The 20,817-nt window shown below is 34.0% G+C and overlaps 1 protein-coding gene across 3 annotated transcripts in view; it reads right to left on the minus strand.

The window, feature by feature from the left end:
* Positions 1 to 20,817, minus strand: part of LOC124359728 (cGMP-dependent protein kinase, isozyme 1-like) — a 152,945-nt gene that overhangs the window by 124,582 nt on the left and 7,546 nt on the right. The window contains exon 1 of one of the 3 annotated variants that reach the window (XM_046812706.1): positions 18,763 to 18,882. The exons of 1 other annotated variant lie outside the window; for it this stretch is intronic. Coding sequence is in view for 1 of the 2 variants with exons in the window: in XM_046812705.1 (XP_046668661.1) it covers positions 484 to 534 (51 nt within the window). In the remaining variant the exon portion in view is untranslated. Of the gene's footprint in view, positions 1 to 483; positions 550 to 18,762; positions 18,883 to 20,817 lie in introns of those variants that run through there. One more of the 3 variants, XM_046812705.1, reaches the window with a different exon arrangement.

Consider the following 20,817-nt stretch of genomic DNA (forward strand, 5'->3'; position numbering starts at 1 on the left):
AAGGATGGGGACTAGATTGAGGAAACCCAAAGACAAAATGGGTAAAAAAGAATTATCGGATGGTAAATCTATTGGTGGCCGAGGGCGACTGACGAATGTTATTATTGATGAATTACAAACCTACTATGGACTGGCTATAATTAGGAATACTGAAAGTCTTAAGAAAATGAAAGATGCTGTGTGGGCAACTTATTTCCATTTGTTGTCTTCTAATGAGTCACCATCACATGGCCTGTGCCCTAAAGGTAGCGAATCTTGGTGTAAATACCAGAAATCTATTGCTGAAGGGAAACCTTATGACCATAAGGCCCATACTCACCTACCAGTGTCTGTTATGGGTGAAATAATACCCATTTTCAGAGACTTGTCTAATGAAGAACTCCTTAGGAAATGCCTTCATGGTGGGACACAGAATTCTAGCGAATCGCTAAATAGTGTGATATGGTCGAGAGTACCAAAAACAACTTTTGTAATGAAAAGTACCTTGGAACTAGGTGTGCATGAGGCTGTGGCAACTTTTAACAGGGGCAACATAGTGAAGTGCCAAGTGTTGGAAAAGTTTGGTATTAATCCTGGCTCTAGATGTGTGCAAGAGATGAAACAGCAAGATCTACGCCGAATTCAAAAATCTGAAAAAGCGCAACAAGAAATAGAGAAAAGGTGCAGAAAACAACTTTCTATTGCAAAGAAAAGGTTAGAGGATAGATATGAAGAGTTAGAGGACCCAGACAACCCCACTTATGGGGCAGGAATGCACTAGAGGTAGGCCTAATTTTAATTATCATATATGTTTTGATTTAAACACGTTTTTCCGAAAATCTAGTTTTTTAACACAAAGGTACATTTATCTAAAAAACTATTGAAGATATCTGAACAATTTTTTAAAATTTTGTTTATTAGGTCTTCCTTTACATTTTTTATGAAGCAAATTCCTTATTTTTAAATCCTATAAATTAAAAAAATATATTTTATACAAAAAATTCCTGCAAAAAAATTAGTTTGGAAAAAAATATTTAATATCCAAAATATATATATTTTTTGAAGTTATCCATACAAACTATGCAAAAATGTCCAAAGTTTCTAGTGACACACAAACTATGTACCTATCTTTTATACTTTTTGAAAAAAATGTACCTTAAGTAGAGGAATTTAACATGGGCTAGATAGGCCTGGCCGAACCCCCTTAATCTACTCCCACTATTACAAACTACTCCGGAAATATTTTTAAAGATTAATCAGAAATAAGCACGATCCTAAAACAAATGCACATTCTATTGTACTTCTAGATTGCCTATTGTCTGGCATTTTTGCACCTTCCAGGGCCGGGACAGAGAGGGCGTCGACCATCAAACATTACTACTTCCTCTCTCGGTTCTCTCTTCAACGATTAACGATTAACACGTCTCTGTGGCGGATTGGAGTGCAAGACACGTCTGCATGTCCTAGGTTACGGTTGCTATCCTCCACCTGGGTGCTTTCAAGGCGTAGCAATCATACAGAAGGTATCGTTTGTAGCACATATCCGAGGATGACATTGCAATCGGCATTGGTGTACGAGTACTTAAGTACCGAAAATTATAGTTATGACCAGTAGACAAATGAGTGTTCACAAGGATAAGCTATTGAAAATTATTGGCGGATTGGTTGTGGAAACACGTCAATACCAATAATAGCTTTTGTCTTTTTAACGATAAGGCAATGACGTGCGTGCCTAATGGATGGCCATCAATTACGGCTATTAAGCGGATTCATGAATAAGAAAATAAAGTGAAATTGCTTGACCGTTTTCGCTGAAGTACGCGTATTTATTTTTTTGTATTATTTATACAATCCTAGTTTCAAGGAAACAAAACCATTTGTCATACTTGTTAAGTTTGTCCCTAATGATTTTAAAACTTTACTTCACTCACAATATATATTTAAATTTCTAAAGATAATGGAACATTATAAAAAAAAAATAATAAACTGCAGTACACTGTTTAGAACTTCTAAAGAAAAAAAATCAATTGTATTGGCCTAACTACATTTTACAAAAAGGTGTGAGTTATTAAATCTCTCATACGTAGAGATTCTACACCTTAATATTCGTGTAAAATTGGTCAAAACCTTTAAACATAATTATAGTACCCAGAAAAACAGGTAGATGAATAAAAGTCGATCGAGATAAATTAGACAAAACTGGTTTATAATAACCTAATAGCAGTGTTTGCAATGTTTCAGCAATTTTTTTTTTAATTTTTTTATTTTTTTTTTTTTTTTTTTGTGGGTGATATATTGTTTTATATATATATATATATATATATATATATATATATATATATATATATATATCATGTAATACTTAACAAACCATTAATTATTTTCAATAGCAAACACTTATATTATTTAATTTCCTCTAGCAAATAATTTAATTTTTGAAAGTCAAATCTTTGGCAATTGGTGTCAATACATAGGCATGTAACATTAGACATTACTCGTTCCCAATTATGTTTTGGTGTCAGAACCAGTTTTGATAACATCTAATATCAGCTATTTCAAAGGCAACCGTTTTGATATAAGTTTAGTAGCAACTTAAATTATATATTTAACGTAATGTAAATTTAATTTATGTATAAATCAAAACTACTGTAAATTGATCACAAAAGAAAGGCATATTTTAATTTGTATTCTGGTTTAAGTAGTATTGCATATACTGATATTGTGTTAATGAAATAAAACCTTTGCCAACGAATCTCAGAAAATATAAAACGTACTTATCAACCTTTGTCCTCCATCCCCCCCAATGGTTTTAACGCCACAACTTATATATTTATTCAGTACCTACAGAAACTTCAACACCACTATTTCGAGTTAAAATATACAAGAAACCTTTTTATTGTTTGTACTTTTGTCAGTTATACTAATGGTTAATTACAACTACACAATTCTAAATTTTTGTGCATTTTAGGTGATAATCGCTTAATTTACAGTATGGTCATGGGGCAAATTAGTGGACTTTAAATGAGTCAATCGAGAAAGATCCGCGAACAAGTTAGTAAGGAATAAGTTTTGCGAAAAATATTTTAGTTTATAAACAATGTTTAAACCATTTAATTTGAAACGTTTCTTATTTGGTAACATTTTTAAAGTTGTGTTACACTCATCTTTGTGTTCATTAATTTATTTAGCTCAGTTCGCATGAACTAAACCTAAGCGGTTTTGTTGATGTTGAAATTAATCAACGTCTTGCCTTTCTAATTTGGGGTCTGTTATAGGTTGGTGTTTATTACTATACATGTCGACTTTAATTTTTCATCTTTACCGTGTTTCATGTCTCAGGATCCATCTGGGATGTTAATGTCCCAGAATATTTTTAGTGGAAAATTCATAGTATTCCGAAATGGAGGATGTAAATTGTGTAAAGGAGTGTTCATAACCTTGAATTAGGTCAGCATAGTTAGTTTACGTAAAACATATTGGCCAGGCCAATATTTCATAAGTACACAGCTTGGCAAAATTTAAAATGTTTAAAGCATTGAATGGTAAAGATTTATGTGCAGTACTACATTCTGTGTACCAAGTGCGGTAGTGTAAAGTGATGAAATGAGAAAATTTGTTAATTACATCCTAAATGGCTCGTGAAACAACCGAGGGCGAGGTTACCGGGGGCAGTGCAAACAATGTCGTGCAGCGCGCAGCCTCACGTCCCGAGGCCGGTTTCCGAGGCCAACAATAGCCGAAACGAATCCTATAATTGCGAGTTTGAATGTACACTGAGCTGCGACCTTGAGGCAGGAAATGCTCACTACATCGGTTGACGGCACACTTAATATGAACAGTGATAACAATGATGACAGCCGCCATTGTGTGCTGCAACTCTTCCAATCATCAATTGCGAGTTCTCTGTGTGCAGTTCAAAGTTAGACTTCGGCCTAGTAGTTTATATTCAGGAATTATATTACACGGGCAAAACTAAACTAACTATACAAAACAATATATATATATATATATATATATATATATATATATATATATATATATATATTTACATTAAATTGTATAAATGGCTATTGCCTTATTTAATTTCAATAAACATTGAATCGCAAAAAGTACTTGCTCCGCCGGGAGTCGAACCCGGATCTTACACTTGCCGGGTGAATGTGCTACCATTACACCACAGAGCGCTCACTTTTTCTGATTCAATTATTTTGTATTTGGCCGTATCTGTCACATATGCGTTTAAATAAGCAAACTAACATATGATCGGTAGACCAAATACCTGTCAAACGACTGTTACTGCCACTTTAATGACAACACTGGCCAATTCTTTCTAGAGATACGGATACAGACCGAAATATTTTCTAGCCAATCAAGTGAGATAAGCTTCGCAAACGCTCAGTCACTAACGTTAAACATCGCTAGAGAAAGAAAAACTCGATTACTTATCCCTGGTTACAAATTGCACATGGTATGTCATAATTTATTTACTTCTCCTGTAACATTATCTACTGACAACAATGTTTGAAATATGATTTTTTTTATTCACTGAAAAATAATCTATGGAGCGCTCACCAAAATACAAAAAGAACAGGATGTCAGGATTGATATTAACATATAATTAATATAAAAAAAGCAAGCAACAGTATCGACTGAGGACAAGGTGGAGGATAACCAAGCAAGAAGTGCACGTGTCTGTCTGTAGCCAATTAGCAGCTCTCTCATTGGTCGCCCCATTAGGACGGACTGTCACACAACACTACTCCGTGTCTCTCTGCTGTACTTCTGTACTTCACTTCAAACACACCACCTCGTTAAATATCTCAAAATAGTTGAGATCTTGGTTAAGTGTAGCCCATAAATAAAAAGTACTTTTAGTGGTGCTATTTGAATAAGGAGTATCAGGGAAATCGTGATTACAAGTAGTGTAAATATTTTGTTCTCAGTGAAATTTACGTTTTCTTATTATTATACAATACATTTTGAAGCTTGTACAATGTTCCTCTCTTGTAGTTGGTGTCAAAGATTTTTTTCCTAAGGAGAATTTCACCTATAGACAAAAACTGTGGGATTAAGATTACGAATAGTTTCAACGTAAAACAATATAAAAACCTTCTGATAAAATGACTGTCTGAAATACATTTTTCTGTCGACTACCATGGACTGACATTCCAATACTGCTCCTGATACTAATACAACTAACAAAAACTCACTTAAGACGCAATTATCCATAATGAGGTTATCCGAAGTCCGGGTTATCCTAGGTACATTATAGGAACTATGCTTGGTGCTGTTAGGTTACTTTGCACTATGAATCGGTTAAATTTTCAAGCTATAAAAATAGCAAACGCCTATGATCCTGTACGCGCGCGCGCGCGCTTTTAGATATAAATACCAACCGGAAGCAAGTTTTCAATAGCGGTCCACCTCATCCGTAATTCCGATTATCCGAAATTAGGACTTCCAACTATCCAAAAATCTAATTCCGTACATCCGATTATACTTGCTTCCATCAATTTTGGATAATCGGCGCGGAGGGCGTTCCTAGTAAATAAAATGAAGTTTGACAAACAATAAATATTGAAACACTGACATAAATAAGTTTAGATTGTAAGTTTAAACAAATGGATAAGATAAATAGATAATACCCTACCTTGGCCCGACCGACAGATCAAGTTAGCTAGTACGAGTATCAGGGTAGCAGAGTAAGAACATAGTGGTCAGGTTGTGGTAAAGTGCATCACAATGTCATCTTGGAGGTCTACATCGATATCAACTGGTATCATTTACATGAATATTTACACTGCGGTCTACCACGATGCTTTGATGTGATTGGTCCTGGCTTCAAGTAACCCCACTATAGCATTAGTTCTGAGTGCGTTGTTCTTATTAGCTTCTCCTCAGTAAATGTGAGAATTACTTGAAATGATGATGGCCCGTGTGTGAAAGGTTAGATGAATATTTTTAAAATGTAAAAATTTACTCTGCTGTAATCTTCGTCGAATCACGCCCACTCATTGGTGGAACCATTGAGCTGCCTTAAATCATAGTTGTGGTTAAAATAACATTCTGAAATTCTGAAATAACACGCATTTCGAAAAGTATATTTTTTACATTTTATTGGACTAAATCGTAAAAAATAGTAAAAATGTTTTTACAAATTAACTATAAAATATTAAAAAGTCATTATTTAAGAAATTTTTATTTTATTTGTTCTGGTGGTTTCTGACAATACCGGGATTTAAAAAAATCTTATTCTTTATAATTGTTTATAAACAATGTAGTTTGGCTAAATGAGGTCGGAAGTGACAAGTAGCCCATCACCACGCGTGAGTCGGCCGTGGCCCCCGGCGCCACCTACCCAGCCAGTATTACGAGTACGTGTTTTTTGCAATGCAATTTTTTCAAACAATAATTCATGATGATAAAATGTGTAAATGTCTATTTTATATCATTAATTATAATAGATTATTTCAATGATATACCGTTACCATGCAAACCTGTTGAAGGGGAATCAATATTACAGAGGTAATATTTTATCAGAGTCTCACCTCTACAGCGCAGTATACTACTAAAAATAACAATACATAAACATAGGTGAAAACGCTTCATTTGCAAGTTACGTCATTCCATTTTAGTGATCCTCAAGCAAAAGATGATATAAAACCGTAATAAACATTTGAAAAGGTGAAGTTAATGGACAATTTTGTGTTGGTTGATGTATTATGAAACCGTACAAGATAATTTATGAACTGAAAAAGCTAGGAAATTAGCCTAAGTTTTGGAATTTTATTTTTAGCTATTGAGGATTTCGGGTTTAAGTGCAAGGGATTTAGGCACGTACGCTCGTTATTTTAAGTTTGATGAACCGATGTTAAATAGATAATAAATATATAAAAACTTCTAAAATTAATTTGAGAATATAATTATGAAAACTGATGAAAGCTAAAAAAAAAAAAAAAAAAAAAAAATTAGTTAAAAAAAATTACATTTTATTTAGTATAATACATTATTCATAACAAAGGAATATGTACATTCTCTTCAATCATATATCATGCACATACTGCAAAAGATTCATATCCTTATCTTCAATGGTTTTTTCTTTTGAGCCCAATGTCCCCACATTTTGCTTCAAACCTCGTGGAATATTTGTTTTCTTATCTTTAGAACATGTGATTTATTTTTGTGGGATCTGATTTTGTTTAACAATATATTTTTTTAACCCGAATTCGATTGGCCTATTCTTACCTATTGTATGTACTTACATTTTAATCTAACTATTACAGTGCGTACGGGTAAATATTCTCTATTTGTGTATCATCACGATTACGACCAAAATTCTTAAGGCGTCTTTACGAAACAAGGTATGAATATTCTAACAGTGAATGGCTAGGTTATGTTCGTTGTTAGGTCCAATCGGACAAAAGTAGTCGGACCCAAGGATCCTTTTATACAAAAGTACATTCTGAAATTCTGAAATAACACGCATTTCGAAAAGTATATTTTTTACATTTTATTGGACTAAATCGTAAAAAATAGTAAAAAATGTTTTTACAAATTAACTATAAAATATTAAAAAGTCATTATTTAAGAAATTTTTATTTTATTTGTTCTGGTGGTTTCTGACAATACCGGGATTTAAAAAAAATCTTATTCTTTATAATTGTTTATAAACAATGTAGTTTGGCTAAATGAGGTCGGAAGTGACAAGTAGCCCATCACCACGCGTGAGTCGGCCGTGGCCCCCGGCGCCACCTACCCAGCCAGTATTACGAGTACGTGTTTTTTGCAATGCAATTTTTTCAAACAATAATTCATGATGATAAAATGTGTAAATGTCTATTTTATATCATTAATTATAATAGATTATTTCAATGATATACCGTTACCATGCAAACCTGTTGAAGGGGAATCAATATTACAGAGGTAATATTTTATCAGAGTCTCACCTCTACAGCGCAGTATACTACTAAAAATAACAATACATAAACATAGGTGAAAACGCTTCATTTGCAAGTTACGTCATTCCATTTTAGTGATCCTCAAGCAAAAGATGATATAAAACCGTAATAAACATTTGAAAAGGTGAAGTTAATGGACAATTTTGTGTTGGTTGATGTATTATGAAACCGTACAAGATAATTTATGAACTGAAAAAGCTAGGAAATTAGCCTAAGTTTTGGAATTTTATTTTTAGCTATTGAGGATTTCGGGTTTAAGTGCAAGGGATTTAGGCACGTACGCTCGTTATTTTAAGTTTGATGAACCGATGTTAAATAGATAATAAATATATAAAAACTTCTAAAATTAATTTGAGAATATAATTATGAAAACTGATGAAAGCTAAAAAAAAAAAAAAAAAAAAATTAGTTAAAAAAATTACATTTTATTTAGTATAATACATTATTCATAACAAAGGAATATGTACATTCTCTTCAATCATATATCATGCACATACTGCAAAAGATTCATATCCTTATCTTCAATGGTTTTTCTTTTGAGCCCAATGTCCCCACATTTTGCTTCAAACCTCGTGGAATATTTGTTTTCTTATCTTTAGAACATGTGATTTATTTTTGTGGGATCTGATTTTGTTTAACAATATATTTTTTTAACCCGAATTCGATTGGCCTATTCTTACCTATTGTATGTACTTACATTTTAATCTAACTATTACAGTGCGTACGGGTAAATATTCTCTATTTGTGTATCATCACGATTACGACCAAAATTCTTAAGGCGTCTTTACGAAACAAGGTATGAATATTCTAACAGTGAATGGCTAGGTTATGTTCGTTGTTAGGTCCAATCGGACAAAAGTAGTCGGACCCAAGGATCCTTTTATACAAAAGTAATATAGATGCATGGTGGTCGGGTAGATTTTAATCAGAATTGTTAGTTTCTTATGATAAATGCTACCCTTGATGGGTTTCGGTATGTTGAAAAGGGACCAGACAAAGGGCGGAAGCTGTCAAAAGACGGGAGATTAGAGTGTGTCAGAGTTAGTGTAATGTGCATTCTTGTAGCTTTTACGGAACCTTGTAACGGAAATATTCCTAAATCTTGTGCCCGGTCAACCAGAAGATCTTATTCTTCTCTGGTACTGAGGCTAGGCCGTGTCAGTATGTTTTGTTACTGTTAATACCGTACTGCAGTTAATAATATACAGGTACTGTAGACTTAAAGTAATAAAATAAAGCTTAACGCACACAGCATTTAACAAAGTTATGTGCCTTGCTCTCCACCTTCCTATGTGACTGAAATCTGTCACATGCGTAGCAGAGTTGCTGAAGTCTGCAACTACTTAGCTACCACTCAGAAATTCAAATTTGGAAATTTATACATTTTTAGGTAGTATACTATTCATGAAATTTTGAAAATAGGGAACTCAGGCGGAAGGAGTATGTAAAAGTGAGTTTGAACGCTCGTACCGCCCAGTGAATTGTGATTGTCATTGAATGAATAAATGAAACTACATCACTTTCCTTCACATTTAACGTTGTCTCACAGTGATCTTCAGACCTATCTATGACTGAAGAGACTAAACAAAGTCGAAACAACAGAAGGACACCTACATCCTGAAAGTCGGAATGTGTATTGTTTCGGCTTTGTTTAGTCTCTGTTCTTTGGCAAAATATTATTACATTACATATGCAGCAGACAAAATTTAGTACGCTAACAGAACAAGTAGAAAAACAAAGACACATTTAAAAAATGGTTTATCTTTACAATAAACTATTACCCAACCAATAGCAAAGTTCTATCCAACGATAAGTAGAGAGCCATGGAAACAGCGCGTCGCAGTAACACCGCCCCGAGGTCTTTTACGCTCCTGCAACAGGCCTGGATCTTCAGCGTTTTGTCCATGCATCTGAAAGGTTTTATAATGAAGAAGAAGGGCTTCAGTTAAGTCGACGCGGTGGCTCGCATCATTGGACTTTTAATGTATACAAGATGTTTTCGGATTTACTGTAGACCTTTAGCGGATTTTCTTTAAATCAAAACAAACATAACGTAATATAAAGTGCCTAGTTTACTGTATAACTGTTTCTAAAAACCTTAGAATTATATTTGTGTATTTAAGTAAAATATAAAGTCCATTTTAGTCAAACAGTCAATAAAAACTATAACCGAAGATCCCAAAATAGTATCCTATAACACATTTTAATGTCAAACACACGTATGGACGGCCAAAACCAAGATGATAATTGATAGCATTAAGTTTAATGAAGTATAAAAAGAGCAGATTTCAAAAACTTGACTGTCTTTCAAGTCGACTTGACCTTTTAGTCGAAGACGAACGCAGAGCCAAAGAGGAAATATTATGGTCAACATCTCCACTAATCTGTCAAATGTAATGTAGTATTGTCGAGATCACCAAAACACGCCTGTACTATCGCTCATGTTTACAAACGCTGCCAGTCATGTATCCAGTAACCAGACCCGCGACGTGACACATCAGACCTCGGCCTTGGGCCAGCCTTGCACGCGTGTCGAGTTTTGTTGGTGTAAACAATACTATCCCATCACTGGCTCTCGAATCTGGGAACCGATCTTTATATCTGTATGTTCCCTGCGATCACAGCTAGCTTAACTCTATCCTCCAGATTATTGTTGTGAAGTAAAAGCCGAATTGAAGTCGCACAACTGAGATGGCATATCACTCACATTTTAGAATAACCTGTTGCTTCAACAAAACAACTTTAAAGTTGACTAATGAAAAGGTAATACAGAATGACACTATATTCTATGATGAAACATTTGTAAACTTTTTTGTTCCAAACTATTTCTTTTTTAGTTGTAGTTAAGTGTGGAGAACGAAATTTTGATTGCATTTTCCAAAATATCAAGATTCAGATTTTTCAACAATTATGATCAAGAAGGGGCTTGTCCTTACTATTTACGTATTGTTTACCCACTGAAAAGGACGTTTATTCAATTTTTTTCTGCCAAAAACCTTGATTAGAGGATATTTTATAAGCGATTTAACGCATTCGTGACAACAACTGAAAGATAAATTTTCGTTTTACATTATTTTTGTTTTAAACCTATTTATTCGTTGTACAAATGAAAAGAACTAAAACTGGATGAAAATAAACATTGTACAATGTTCCGAAGAAAGAACACCGTGAATGTATGATCACAATTAATAAACCTTATGGAACAGTCTATCTTACACTGTAACAGCCAACTAAAAACCGTTACCTTCATTAGTTGTTATTCCAGAGAAAAGTTGCATTTTGAGATAAATCATTTTAATTTTCAACCGTACAGAGAATGGTCTAGAGAGAGCATCTTTGGCTGTTGGTATTGATCTTCTATCCGATATATGGTTATCATCTGCCCTTTCTTAATGCCATTCAACTCAGATCATTTTAATGTTTATAAGGATGACACAAAATAGAACAAATTGCACTAAGGGATGATGTTTTTTTTTATGTAAGTGGGTTGAGATTCTCGTTTACCTGGACGCATAAACGTTATTTTCTTACAATTCCTTTTCCTCTACAGATCATCCGAATGTCATCCACAAACTTATCTGGAACTTGAGTTTAAATTATTTGAAAAAATTTAAAATTAATTTTATAGCTTACTTGCATGTTTCGGCGCTACACGAGTAACTAGGATGAGCGCTCTTGTCCCTATTGATGTATTTTTTACTCACGAGTTAAAAGAAAACAGCTCCTTCAAAATAAGATTGTCCTAAATACCATCCTTAAAATTTCAACTGGTGAGACTTCTAGTGAGGTATTTCAGTGATTGTGAAAGGCAGGGATTTAAGCTTTTTTGTTTTTACTTATTCACGTGTTGCATCCATGATGAGATAAATAAATGTGCAAGATATCCATGTAAGATATCTAAGCAGTCAGTTGGCTGAAAAATTCTTAAGCCTTTCAGTACTACTTATATCATCATCAAGGGATTATTTGATTTCTAATGCCAATTTGGCTATTCATCTTATAACTGGGCTGATATGCTTCGTTAACTTTATATCAATTTTGCCGCTTAGGTCTTTTAATTGCTTCTGCAAGGGAAAAGGAGGAAATCATACCTGTAAGGTTTAGGCTACCTGATCATTTTAATTAAATAAACAGCGTTCTGCTCACCAGATATTTAAGCTGTCTTTACGTTGAAAATGACTGACTATAATGTGTATTCTGAACTGTGAAGAGGGGTAAAATTAGAATTGAATTACTGCCGAAGGCAGCAATCTAGAAGTATTTAATAGCGATCTAAATTCTATATCATAAAATTTTGTGGAACAGTGTCCAAAAACTTGATGTCGCGGACAAGGCGCGCTAGGAGTTGCTCAGCAGCAAGATCTTCAGCTACAAAGTTCAAGGGAGAAAAAATTACTACGCATGCCAATTAGGTCATTATTCCGCCAAAAACTCAGTTCCAAGAACATCGGAGAAAATTAATACTAACCACTAACAAGTAACAGGGTTGCGAAAAAAATATATAATGCAACTAAATAACGGTAGTATAAAGTTTGAACGAAATATTGAGTATAAAAAGTATTCGAATTCACAAATATTTTCCAAAGAGATAAAAAATTAGCTAAAGTTTTTGAAATGTACGTGGGTCAAAATGAACAGTTTTGTAGAAGCGTTACTAATCCTGCTATAATAAGGTGAACATATGCTGTTTTAACTAAGGTTGTCAAGAAACTGAAAAATTCTCTCAAGTTATAGAGCATCCCTGAATTTATGAAAAAGGGTATATCTGATATCGTCGCTTCTGCACACGTTATTACCAAGGGTATATCTGATATCGTCGTATCTGCACACGTTATTACCAAGGGCATATCTGATTATTATCGCTTCTGCACACGTTATTACCAAGGGTATATCTGATATCGTCGTATCTGCACACGTTATTATCAAGGGTACATCTGACATCATCGCTTCTTCACACGTTATTACCAAGGGTATATCTGATATCGTCGTATCTGCACACGTTATTATCAAGGGTTTTGACATCATCGCTTCTTCACACGTTATTACCAAGGGTATATCTGATATCGTCGTATCTGCACACGTTATTATGAAGAGTATATCTGACATCATCGCCTCTTCACACGTTATTACCGAGGGTATATCTGATATTCTCGCTACTGAACACGCTTTTCAGGACGATTTTATTGTTAAAAGTGGTATTTATTATCTGGAAGATAACGACCTGGTAGTCACACCAGTTCCAAAAAGAATTCCGGTACTCCGTCAGTCACATTTTAGAAAGACTTCTGTTATGGTGTTGTACCAAAGATATTCTAGTAGGTTATGTGCAGGTATTTGTACAAATCTGCTGTTATATTTCACTCCAATACGGCTTTACAACAGACCATTTGATTCTTTCAAACATTTCGACAATTTTCAATAGCTTTTACAGCTGTACACTGACGTGATCAAGGTGGTAAGCTATTACCTTGACTACCAAATTATGTTTGAGAACATCCCTTACCATTTTCTTCATTAGAAGTCTTGTCATTTTGTACTTTCATCTGCCCTTAAGTCATATACTATCTGTTATACCGAAAGGGTAAATCTTAAGCTCAGCGACTACCGCTCCGATCGCCGTAATTTTTCGCATACTAACACAGGTTAACGTAATTTCACCGAAAAAAGTAATCCCGATTATCGCCGTAGCCGTTTACTCCCCCCCCCCCCCAAAAATGTCGGAAAAAATAAAATTAAAAAACCTGACTGACATTGCATTTATTCGTTTTTTGATCTTATTAGTTCGTAGGGCAGTAGTCCAGGTACTACTTCTAGTATAAACTCGTCTTATCTTATCAGTGATAAACGCGCGCCGGTTACCTTTTGCCTGTAATGAAACCTGCGTTAGTTCTGTCTGAGTTTTGTGTGTGTAAGCAGTCATGGCGTGATCTGGGCTTAGACTTTGCAAGCTCGAGTTAATTTTTTTCTAAAAGAGCAAGCAGCGCAAAGCGCTGCGCAGCGGGCAAGCATCGCGTGATCTGAGTTTTGAATACGCAAGCTAGGGTCTTTTTAGCGTGTGACAAGAACCATCGCACGCCATGTCAATAACTTCACTAATTATTCCTTGTCCATGTGGGTTTGTTTGTTTACATCTGGCGGTCAATCGAAGCCGTCCTATAGGTCACGTGACCCGTCCGGCCAATCGGAAACTTTCCTGTTTGTCACGTGACTACTGTCAACTCATCAAAACGACCATGGTCGGCCATTGTTTTTAGTTTGATAGTCGAAAATCTCGTTATTTATGTGTTTTGTATTGCCAACATTTTACTGCCGAAAAACTCGTTTTTATATGTTAGCGATAATCGGGACTATTGTTTTTCGGTGAAATTACGTTAACCTGTGTTAGTATGCGAAAAAAAATTACGGCGATTGGAGCGGTAGTCGCTGAGCTTAAGATTTACCGAAAGGACATATAGAGTATAAATTAAGTTGATTGTAGGCTGAGACCTGCTGAATCGGAAGAGGTTCAAGTGTTCATAGTTTGGGACCTCTGTTTATTTAATATTTATCAATGCCAATTCGCCTATACTGACTGCGGCATCCAGATTTGTGTTGATGATATTGAGATGTTATTACCACACCTGTTGAGTATCAGGCTATTGCTTAGCTCTGCAAAGAACCACTATCTTGGATTAGACCACTTGAAACCCTTTTTCGTAAGCAACGATTTTGTAAACTTTTCGATTATTTCAACGATGAATTAGAAAATTTGAGATATTTTCTGAATAACTTATATATATATATATATATATATATATATATATATATATATATAATATATATATATATATTATATATATATATTAAAAACAGCTAAAGAGAGATTAGATACACATTAATTATGTCTTTAAAATAGACATCTACTATAATGCTATGACGAAAATAAGGTCTTCATAGCCTACGAGGTTTAACGTTGTTCTTATGGGTCAACAGTACATTTGGCTGCCAGTACATTTTGCTCTTAAGTAGCATAGTTTGTAAATGTATATGTTAAAAACACGTTTTGAACTAAAAATATGTATATCCTCATGGCTCCCTCTGCCATTTCTCTTTCCAGAGAGACAACGGCTCGGATTACCCAAGACTGAAAAACACAAATCAGAAAGGTATGACGTTGACCTCTAACTCAGTTATCTTATCGAAGAAATAACAATGTTAGAACAACAATAACAACGCAGTAGACGTTGCAACAAACTTGATAATCTGACTAATCCACCTAAAATGTGACTGAATTTAAGATACGCTAGTGAAGTACCTTTAGCCCATTTAAAATAAAAGTACTACTATTTCTTAAGATATGTTTTAAATATAAACAACCCTGTTATTACTTTTGACAGCATTCAAAATGAAGTAATTGCACGAAACCACTCTTGAGTTGATTTGAATAGGTGTTAACGATTCACTCCAAAAATCAAACGACCTAGATCTTAAAACATCACTTCTTAACATCAACATACTGTACCAAATGAAAGGTCACATTTAAGGCGTGGCTGGTAGTTTAACGACGAACAATAAAAAGAGCAATGACCTCAGAATTGAACCTTGGGGTACACCAGCAGCTGCTACATGAATATCATATTTAATTCTGCTCCAAGTACAGACAATTTGCACTGCCGTCTGTAGCTGTTAACTGTGGCATGGTTCTGACATTGGAGACCTTCAGCGTATCAAGCAAAAGAAAATAACTAGCAGTGCCAAAATGTGTCATAAATGATTAAAAACGAGATGTAATTGAGAGATCTGACAGATACTTCTTCAAATTTTCAAAAAACTAGAATTTCAAAAATTTCACCGAACGTTGAAATAATCTATTTTGATCTATTATTCTGAGATACTTTTATTGAAGCCTTTTAAAAGCTCAGGAAAATAATTTTACGAAAGAGAAAACTATATTTTGAATGAGGACCAGCCAAGGATTTTATATTTCACCAGAGAGACCGACCCAAAGAGTGAAGTAATAATAGGATTCGAGACATGCTCAAGTCAGGGCTTCGCCCAGATTCCTACCGACCAGCACCTTGGCTGAGGTATTAACCACCCCAGACCCACTCGAGCTGTCGTATAGTATTGCAGGGCGCGGTTGCGGTTGCGGGCTGTGTCATGTGGTAACAGCAAAACTGTAGCTTATAGGTCTTGCAAGCCAATTCTCCGCGCCCTACATTTCGTTTGAGAGCAGTGTCTGCTAATGCACGATATTGTTGAATACATACCCATATTAACAGACAGAAGTTACAAATCACAAAAAATAAACTAAGCATAATGTCAACGGTGTTGGGTTACGTAATTATATGGAAAATACTTAATTTCATTTTAGTATTATAATGTATTTTTGAGAATGAAAAATAAATTTTAAAGGTTCTGTAGCTTAAAAGAGTATTGCACGTCTTCATACAGTTCTCCAAAGTTGTGTGCAATAAAAATGCAAGTTAATCATCCTATGATTACGAAAATTGGGTAAGGTGAAATCAGATTTACGTATGAATATGAATATTACATGAATATGACAATTATCTATGAAATACATCCTAGAATTTATCATGTCATAGGTTAACCGGTTTGCTAGGCGCATCATTCAATTTTAAGGAGGTTTTAGCTCAGAGAAGATATAATCCAGAATTTTTACTAAAAGACTGTTCACAACGCTATCTGAAGGCCAAACCTAGGAACTGCCCTGTTGATGTGTGCTAACTAGCGAACTCTGTTAGCTGGGCCCAGTTATTTTCCTCATTGAGACGTATGAATTTGGATTGTTTGGGCATTAGCTTTTATTTGGATAATAATAATTGTTTTTGTCTCCAACAACGATTGTCATATATGCCCACTTAATAACGCATTCGGACTGCATTCACCTGTCAAGATTATGTAATCGGATTGTCAATATTGGTAAAGTGTACAGGACATTGTGAAATTTAAATGAAGTGAGTTTTCATCATAACCTTAGAATTAGTGATGAATCATTGCATTTGCCAGTAAATTAATTAATTAATAGATTGTGACAAATATTTCTTATATTCACTGTGAATAAATAACAAAAATAGTTTAAAGATATCAGCACACAAATACACTTAAGTCGCTTACAACAAGATTTGTTAATTCCCTTACATGGATGAATACTTTGTGGTTGACAGTTTATTCGAGATTAGATTGATAACATAATGACTGACTCGCAATTAAATATACTAGTGACATCAATTGGCAGATCAACATTATTGGGTAGAGATAATGGGGTTCTTGCTCAGTGTTATATTGCATTAACCTATACGTGCAACAAACAGCTGCATTAGTCATGGTAGGGAATTAATTAACCTTGGGTATATAACGCACGATGGCAGCGCCTGCAGGATGTTGCTGTGATAATTAGACCGTAGCTGATATCTGTTATCAGAGGTGATAAGATATGGTCTACCATTGGATATATCGGTCATCGGCAAATATAGGCTTGTGATTATATTGGGCGTGTTACCGTTTTTTGGTCATCCGGACCGGATATGCTCCTAGCTCATGAATGACAACTCGCTTGAGCTAAAACTGTTCCTAGATACGTCCTACAAAAAATTAGCTCGGTCGCTTTCAAAACAAGAAACTGTTCCCATTTTTTATGAATCAAAATACTTAAATGAAAGGGGATGGCTTAATTATGTTGACCTTATACTCTTTTACCTCTGTCTTGATTGTACACTTTTTAGTTAAAATTTTTAATTTATTTTTAATTTTACTCTTGAAAATGTAATATTTTTAGAAATAATAGGAAACAAACTTAAGTTATATCACATAAACACTTCGCTCTCCTTATAACATGATTCAAAAATATACTAATACATACTAAAAAGAGTAATAATAACAATAAATTCCTCTTTAAAATTATTGTTACGTTTCCTATTTTTGATTGAACCTTAACTTAATTAGATGTCAAGCGAAGAAAAAACATATAAACAGCAAAATCAGTGATTAAGAGAAAGTATGTATCTCTATTACACACACATACTATGTGTATGTGTTATGTTATTCTTTAAAACACACATAAAGAAGAAAACATAGAACAAGAAATCGACGGAAAGTCTCAACAAACACATTAGACTGGCTGATGACTCATCTGTCTGAGAGAGTTGTTTACACTAACGATTCGGACGAGGCCATATGTGTGGACGTGATTGTAAACAGATACTATTCTGAATTTTACACATCTAAACCGCACCGAAGAATAGATTTGGGTCAAAGGAATTTAATCAATGTTCACCTATAAATTGTGCCATCATAGTGAAAAAAATGAGGTTAGGTCACAGTGGTGAAATACTCTTATGGATAGTAGTATCCTCGTGTCAGTAACCTACTTAAAAAGTAACAACCATAAACCACCCGTGAATTAATATGAACCTATCTTCTTACTTTTAAGATATTGACATTCTTATTACTTTGATAAGTACCTAGTAACTATCCCTTAAATGAGTACATAATCTCCATAAACTGACAGCCATCACGAGAACAAAGTACACTATATAAATATTTAAAAGCAATGATTTATAAAATTTTTAAAAAGTCACGCGATTTACTTCTTTGGATTAGATAACACTTGATAGAAAATGGTTGTACACTGATATAAAATCTTGTTGAATTATTTTCGAAAACTCAAAGTGAATATGGCCACTTGAGAACAACACTTCTTAAAATAGACAACCACATGATAATTCTACATGTTACATCATCAAGTATTCTACGAAGTGCTCAAAAGGCTTTTATACTATTTTGATGATGTACAAAACAATGAGGCACAATAACTATTACTTACCAACTCGATGTCAACGTTGTAATGCCAATGGAAGACACGAACTAAGTGATGTCATTGATAAAGGGAGACCCAGTTCAAGCACACGACCAATATTGGCTGTAACTAAGACACTGTTGGCGGCACCACAGAAGGTCGTGGAAAGCAGTGATAAGGTAACGATAATTGTGCTATAAACTGAGATAGCAGATATCAACAGATAATGAAGTTTGTCGGTAAATATGGGTGGTGACTGCAGTTCTGCCATTAGGGTATTTTCGGTACGTTTAAGGATATTAAAAGATAAATAGATGACGTCAGGGGTTTGAAGTGTTAAAATTCCACTGATGAATAATTAGAAATTGCGTTCAGCTACTCCAATATAACTTATTAATACCGATTAATAACTCGATCTGATATTATGTTATGGAAGGCGGCAACACCTTAGAATGCAAACGGTACAGACTTTTAAAAATGTGTGCTTCGGATAAAAATGGGTAGAAGTCATTGTTAAAGGGCTCGTCCTTTATAGTCATGATAAAATACAATATAAAACATGTATTTGTTTCGTATTCTTTCTCATTTACATAATGATCATAAAGTTATAAATGAGTGAAATGAAGATTAGATTTTCAAACTGTAGTGCCTATCTATCTATTCAAAAAGCAAAATATGGGAAGTCCTAAAATTAATAAAGATTGATATTTGATATTTTGGCCGGAACTACACTCTAAAACTTGTGAGTACGGTAGTACATTTTGGCAATACTATCAATTACGACTACAGTCGATATTATAGTAGCGATACTAATTTCTTCTTGGCAAGTCTAAGCTGACGGAAAGAAATCGGTTACGTTAAATTTATAATTTAATAGCACTAATTAACAATACGCAGTTATTAATTATTTCCTTACTCTTATTTTTCTAGTCTTTATGTTTATTTTAATATTTAAATTTTTAAAGTTAGAGGAAGCTGTGAAATTCTTTTATGTTGTAAATTTGTTTAGTGTTATAAATATCACATATATGTAGAAGATTTTTAATTTCGTTGGATCCAGCAATACTAATAAAAACAATTTAAATTATTTTACTCAAGCCAGCAATATCAAAGGCATTAAATTGATTGTACATGCTGCGATGGGATACATCAAACAAAAACAAATACTCGTTGTAAACTGATAAACTTAATTTATATTACATTGTAAAATAAAGCCCACATTATTGGTAGTAACAGTAAAGCGTAAGAAGCAGATAAATTTCGACAAACATTTAATAAATACCACATCAGGTTTACTTTATTCCGATTCAGTCTAACCTCGGATTTGTATTATTGATTTTTCAGTTCAGCTTGACTGACTCACCTGGCCATCTGACCTAATTTCGTGCTCTACCTGTATTTTAGGTCATGTATCCCACAATCATGTGAATCGATAGATAACACTTATCTGCCAAACGCTGCTCTCTAGATAGAGAGAGACGAGAGCCAAAGTGTTATACCTCAACTATGGACTGTGTGTAAAATATGTTTAATTAAAATAAATACACTATTCAATAATATATTTCAGTAAGCTATCATGCCTGACGTTTGTTTGTTACATGATTTTGCTTTAGGGTAAAATAAGAAACGTATTAAATCAACTATGAGAGATTTTGTTAAAAATTACTTAATTCTTTGTGACAATAATATTACATTTTTAATATTTATTATTTCAGACCACGTCAGAAGACAGTAAAATTAACCTTAGAAACGTTGCAGCAATGAGTAATGGTACTTTACAAGCATTTAAACGTAATATATTCTGTCAGAAAGATTAAATTGGGTATATACTGGCACCGTTGGTCATCTTGCCTTTATTTTAAATCGTGTAGGCTATGTTTTTCAGTTTGTTAGCGCAATATGTTGAGATATCATATATTGGTAGAATCTTCAATTTAAAATTTCTAAATTTAGAGGAACTTGAGAAATTCTTTTAGGTTGTGAATTGGTTTACTGTTATGGATATCACATATGTGTTGAAGGTTTCTAATTTCGTTGGATCCAGCCAGACTAATAAAAACAATGCAATTTAGTTTACCCAAG

Source organism: Homalodisca vitripennis, chromosome 4 (genome assembly GCF_021130785.1).
Source record: "Homalodisca vitripennis isolate AUS2020 chromosome 4, UT_GWSS_2.1, whole genome shotgun sequence".
Classification (NCBI taxonomy): Eukaryota; Metazoa; Arthropoda; class Insecta; order Hemiptera; family Cicadellidae; genus Homalodisca; species Homalodisca vitripennis.